General features: G+C 40.8%; 1 protein-coding gene across 1 annotated transcript; it reads right to left on the bottom strand.

The window, feature by feature from the left end:
• Positions 1-339: 339 nt before the first annotated feature.
• Positions 340-5,939, bottom strand: LOC111946577. Its single transcript, XM_023949918.1, has 5 exons — positions 3,234-5,939; positions 1,860-1,918; positions 1,695-1,778; positions 1,537-1,613; positions 340-1,343 (listed from the first exon to the last, which is right to left on the bottom strand). The coding sequence occupies exons 1-5, from the start codon at positions 3,626-3,628 to the stop codon at positions 1,299-1,301; spliced, it is 660 nt and encodes a 219-aa protein (XP_023805686.1). The 5' UTR covers positions 3,629-5,939; the 3' UTR covers positions 340-1,298.
• Positions 5,940-6,015: the final 76 nt, after the last annotated feature.

Here is a 6,015-nt window from a genome sequence, read left to right as displayed (position 1 = left end):
TCATAAAAATATGCATGTTAATTTGAAAAATAGTTGCCCATTAAAAAAAGTCAAATTTAACGTTTTTACGTTTCATATAATATAATTTGGACTAAACTAAATTAGCAGAGTACATCAATAATAATACTGTTATACTTGATCAAAAGTAGTTGATATGATTGTTAAAGACAGCTTTTACACTGTTGTTTAATCACAACACATTTCTTTACCACTTTAACAGCTTTGTAATATTTAATACTAGAAAACTTTATTGACCAAAGGGATATGAACGTGAACAGTATACTTGAAAATCCACCAAATCTGACAGTATTTAACCAAAATAAAGACTCTTATGTGCAGTTGTTTTTATTGTTTTTATTTATTATGCGAAACAAAAACGCTATAATTTACAGGGATTCAGTGAACGCAGCATTTGTGACGTATAAAACTACAAATATGGCGAATCATATGTTCTGGACATTTGGCGCATGCGTAGTTTGTTGTTTTAGTACCATAACGTACTTTTCAAATGTACTTCGATGGCAAAGTGGCACCTGTGACATTTAGTTTTATTTGCGTTCGATCTGTTTCTTAAACGCATTAACACAGATGTGACGCACTGAAACCAACCGTTTCCGGTTGATATACGTGCTGTTGGTTCATTAGGGTGTCACCATATTGACTGTATCTGTATCCTTCAATGATTTTGACACGATTGCTGTCAACTTCCTGTTAAATATTCCGTCAGCGAACTTAATGTTCTCTGAACGTAAAGTCCTGCCCTGCCACTGACGTGCCCTCATCACGCAGAGCGCGACCTCTGCTGGCCGACGGCAGAACAGCAGAAGCACAGTGTCAATCAGCTGCAAATGAAGAGGATTTTGAAAAGACACTGCATGTCTAAATATCACAATTTTTCTGACAATTAGAAACGAGTCAGTATTTTAGAAATAAAATAAAAATCACATGCAACAACAACAGCTAAACATAGAATATATCTAATAATGTCTTCCTGAGCACCTAAACACAAGAAAAACTGTGTCTAACTGTGTCCAAACAAAGCTTTAGCACCGTGTCAAAAACATATTTTATTGTTTTATGTTGCAGAATGTCATCAATACAAATGAACATAGATACCTGTGTATAAAATACAAAAACACTGCAAGCTAATTAACATGTCCAAAACAAAATACATGTGTGTGACTCATACAGTTGTGCAGAAGGACATGTTTTGTCAATAAGTAGCTGTATAGTTGCCTACAAATGTTTGATCTGAATGATAAGTTGAGCGGATCCAGAGAAGAAAGAAGATGCAATGGTCAGCTCGTCAGGACAGCTGCCTCCTCCACCACCTGCTTCTTCATCTGAAATAAGAGTCAAGATAGGAGAAGACACCTTCAGAAAAAGGGAGCTGATGGAGAGTGAAGCTGCAGCATCTGAACTTTAAGGAGTTTTTCCTCAGCAACTCTCCGTTGTTGGTGCCATTACACATGGATTTGCATTGTCATGCGTTTGCTGGGATTAAGACATCAAAAGCCCGAGTGCAAACCAGCAGACCTGTTTCTGTTTCCTCTTGGCTTGCATCATTTCCTGCTGCTGCTTCAGCCGTACTTCCTCCAGACTCATGCAGCCACCTGTGAAGACAGTATGAAGGGGTGCTGTCAGAGAGAACAGTTGACACCATGAACGTGTGGCGTTGGTCACGGCGCTCTCACCAACACTGCTGGGGTCGATGGACACATAGGTCATTGCTCTGCTGAGACGAAGCTCCTCCAAAGCAGCAAGCTCTGCCTCCGCCTCTACCCAGCCAAAAGTCATTCAGAATTGAATGACAAGCTGAGAGTTACAACAACGCAAACATGAACACAAAGAACACTCACTTTTCTGGATTTCCCTTCTCTTCTTTGGGTTTGGTGGAATGACGGTGAAGGCTTTGTTACTGAAATGGAAAACATCGAGTATTTACAACATTTTTTTGGTCTTGCTCATCATTTTACATTTGAATCGTATGAACTCCAAAGTGTTTTAAAGAACACAAACAAATGAAATCTGTTAGTTGTTTAGATATAAACAGAGTGATGCAAATGCAGTTTACATCATGAAGTAGATTTGAGTGACCAACTGATAAAAATCATCTGCATTTGTAGAATAATCTCTTCTTCATCTAATACATCAGATGAATTTGTTGTGTAACAGAACAAAGGTTGTTGGGTGAAGATTATCCAGGGAACTATTCAGTCTAACTTTAGATTTTAGCTCCACTGTCACATTTACACCGCAGATGTTGTGGCTGTGTAGACCTAAAAACACCAGTTTCTGAACAATGAGGATGATGATGATGAGTTTGTAATTATTAAAAACTTGAGTTTTTCTGCTTCTTTTCCTATTAAAAATGGGTTTACTATTTTTGGAGGGTTTGGGCATTTTCCCCTTATATCCACATCAAAGAGATGTTGGATCAAAATGAAAATTCAGCTATGAAAAGTTTCAGCGTTTTCTCTGGACATGAAGACACCTCACTTTTTACTAAATTCATTAGAGACCATGTTGAAGTTAGTTAGGATTAAATGTCTATAAAATTAAAAAAGACAGCTTAGACACAGACATACCAGAGGAGTTATAAAGATGTTGTCTCTGGTTGAAAACTCTATTTTGTAAAGATAATAAAAAGTGAGTGACATACATGCTTTGGCCTGCAGGTCAGTCATGTCAGCGGGTGGTAAAACGTGTGGGGATTAACCCGCTGCAGCAGATGGCCACACACAGCAGGACTGGCCCTGCATTTGCAACAAGGCGCTGCTCTGCAGTGCTGGGTGCACTCAGTCAGAATGAACTCTGTGCTGGCTGTCCTAATAAAGTCCTTTTTTTTTATTCCTTTTTTTTTTATCATAACACCCACATGGAGTTTAAATTAGATGCTTTACTGATGCTTCCCCGAACAAAAACTACAGACATTTCTGCTATGAGGTGTTTAAATTATGTTTTTGTGGAGCAATTTAACATTTAGTCCAACAGACAAATAAACACATCAGTTTGTTAGGAGAAATGAGACTGAAAGTGTAAAAAAAGTGTTGTGAAAAGTCTCGGAGGTAGTTCACCTGGATGTAAAGTCCTGTGTAGTTTCAGTCATGAGAAATTACATTATTTTGCACAGACATACTCCCGGCAGCAGAGAATCACATCTTTAGGTAAATGCTGTGAACCCCTGCTTCCCTGTCACACTGTTTTCCCCAGGTCCATCTTCACTGCCTCACCTCTGTATGAGTAGTTTTGCCTCTCTGACCCCCTTCTGCTCCTTCTGACGTGGGCACGCGCTCGTGGCAGCGCCTTGTCTCACGGAGCTTGTCGCCCTGCGCGTGTCCGGGTTAGTTCTGGACCCATTCTCTGTGGGTTTGGGAGCAGTGGACCTAGTTCTCCTTTCGCAGCTCGGCCTGACCTCCTCCCTCCTGTCGGCGGCCTTGTCGCACCTGCCGCGCGGCAGCTGCTGCGCGCTCCTCGGGCAGCTCGACGCGCGGTTTTTACGCACAGCGGCCGCTTTAGGTTTACTGTCTGCGGCGCCGGCTTCTGTCGCCCTTCCCGGTTTGTGTTTGTCAATGCTTTTCTTGGTTGCCTCCACTGGCTTCGCCTTGATAACCTTGGTAGATGGCATTTTCTCCTAAGGCGCAGCTTCGGGCTCAGATTTGCAGCAAAGTCTCGTCATCCTCGTCATCTGCTCCAACTATTAACTCAGTTCAATAGTTTAAGACGGAAAACCTTAACTTTTCCTCTGCAGGGATGTGGTTGTTAGGGAGTTTGTACCCTAGCAACCCCTGAAAAAAGTCTGACCCATAAAAGCCCAGCGCTTCTGGTTTGGACTTTCAAAGTAAACGGCCCCATTCATTAGACAGCAGTCACATTTAAAACTTTGAATTTCATTAATTGAAATCTGAAAATATCCCAAAACAAACAAAAAAGGAAGACATTTTGAAGGAAAACTGATAGAAAGGTTTTCCTTTTAGTCTATTTAATTACACAATTAACAAATAAATTACCAGTGAAATAGTGAAAAGTCAAAAAAGTGTATAAAAAACTCGTTAAACTGCTGCAAGTCTTGATTTTGTTTTTATAACTTGATGAATTTTAGATTCACAGAGCAAAGCATTTAGAACATCATCTCCATACATTTCATGTCTCTGCTTGCGGTCCTCAACTGTGTGATGTGTTTTTCCCTCCATCCATGTTTAAACTTAATTATTAGCTTTATTCCATTCGGGATCAATGGGTTGCTGGAGCCTATCCATCTGAAGGGTGAAAGCAGAGTGCAGTTCACCACAAACAACCACACAATCCGCACCTAATGGACAATTTAGATTCACCAATTAACCTATGAAGCATGTTTTGGACTGGAGGAACCCCGAGGCATTTACAAGGAGAGCATGCTCACTCCACACAGAGAGGACCCAGTTTGGGATCAAAATTAGAGAGTGATAACTGATACCGTGCAGCCTATGTGATCGTTTTCCCAAGAGCTTAAGATGATTTGTTTTGTTCCCACCATTCTTACCTTGTTCATGTATTATTTTTAAGTATCAGCAAACAACAATTAAGCAGGAGCTGTGCACTTGTGCTCAGTGGCCCTCATTTCACACTGCTCACGCTTGCTTTTCAACATAAATTTGTCCAGATCTGCAGGTATACCACTGCTGATATGGGATAGTAATTCCAGTAGAATCCCCAAAAACTATCCTGATAAATGTAAAATTAAAAATCCCATTCCAGAACTAAACATGAAGCATGTCAGGTCCTGTCTTGTTGAGGCCCCTGAGCCTGTTGCCTCCACACCACCATGTTCTGAGCTCGATTCTTTTATTCTGAAAAAACAGTTTCGTGTTTCCTGCTTGATGTTGCGTGAGCGACCTCCCGCAGATTACGCGGCGCCACGCAGCATAGTGTTGGTCCGTGCGCCTGTCTGTCCAACCACAGAGGCTCATCGGATTACTGACATGGTAATCTGTCAGGGTCACGTGACCAAACTCCGCCTGACAAAAGAGCATAATCATGCATGACTTCAGAGAGAAACGTGTTTATTGTTTGATTGATTATTAATTTCAATCTATTATTTCATATTTTTTTAAGTTTTTATTTTTCAAGTTTAAGCTTTCCCCCCTGTTTTCTAGTTAGTTCTTTCATAAAAGACTAATCTAACGCATCAGTAATTTAGTAAATGTTCAAAAACAGAAATCACATTAAAATGACTCTGAGCCCAATGAAACTGCAGAATCCAACAACGCCATTACCGCAGACAAACTCCAGTCAGAAGTGGTTTTGACTTGTTAAAATGCATTTAAATAAAAGAGAATGACTTCAAACAGAAATTCAAATGATTCAGGTTCTGTTTAACGTTTAACCAAATGTCAATGGTCAAAAGAGGAGCTAAAGAAAGGTGAATAACACGTTTGCTGCTGAGAGAAGTTTCCCAAATCAACTCAAGTGTGATGGTTTGCATTTTCCCTTGAAAACTACATGAGTGGTGCAGTGAGCTGCACGAGACGCTCCTTCAGTCACGTGGACAGTTTCGTCATATTCCTGTTTTTTCAGACCCCACAGATTTTTTTTAAAATCTTGTCCACCCCCACCCCCCCGCCTCTCCAGGCACCCCAAGTGGAGTCAGATCAAAGTTTTTGTTTTTCCAGAAAGACTGTAAGCCTAGAACTGAATCCAGCTTTTACACGAATAGAGTAGAATTAGATCCAAGAATGATTCCAATAGATTCGATAGAAATTCATGTGATTTTCATGATTTCATAACCTATCAAGATAATTGTTTAAACGATGATGAACTGGTCCGTCTGGTTTTACGTTGCTGTAAAGCAGAGCAGTTTGTGGATCGGAACCAGTTGTGTGCAGATGTGCTTCCAGTTCTGTCATCTTAATCCTGGATCGGTCGAACCTCTGACCAATCAGAACTGCAGGTAAACGTCACCTGGGTGTTAATGCCGTCGTGTGGGTTAGTTCGGTCCCGCAGAGATGTGAAGCTGACTGCAGCAGCAGCCGGCGG

The sequence above is a fragment of the Oryzias latipes genome, chromosome 20, assembly GCF_002234675.1.
Source record: "Oryzias latipes chromosome 20, ASM223467v1".
NCBI classification, from domain to species: domain Eukaryota; kingdom Metazoa; phylum Chordata; class Actinopteri; order Beloniformes; family Adrianichthyidae; genus Oryzias; species Oryzias latipes.
The sequence above is the reverse complement of the archived record's forward strand: the minus strand, read 5'-3'. Positions and strand labels throughout refer to the sequence as shown.

Coding starts and splice junctions, on each gene's coding strand:
- LOC111946577 (XM_023949918.1), bottom strand. CDS start 3,628: ATGCCATCTACCAAGGTTATCAAGGCGAAGCCAGTGGAGGCAACCAAG. Junction 1,614..1,694: donor CATCGACCCCAGCAGTGTTG/GTGAGAGCGCCG, acceptor CTGTCTTCACAG/GTGGCTGCATGAGTCTGGAG. Junction 1,344..1,536: donor CCAAGAGGAAACAGAAACAG/GTCTGCTGGTTT, acceptor CTCTTATTTCAG/ATGAAGAAGCAGGTGGTGGA.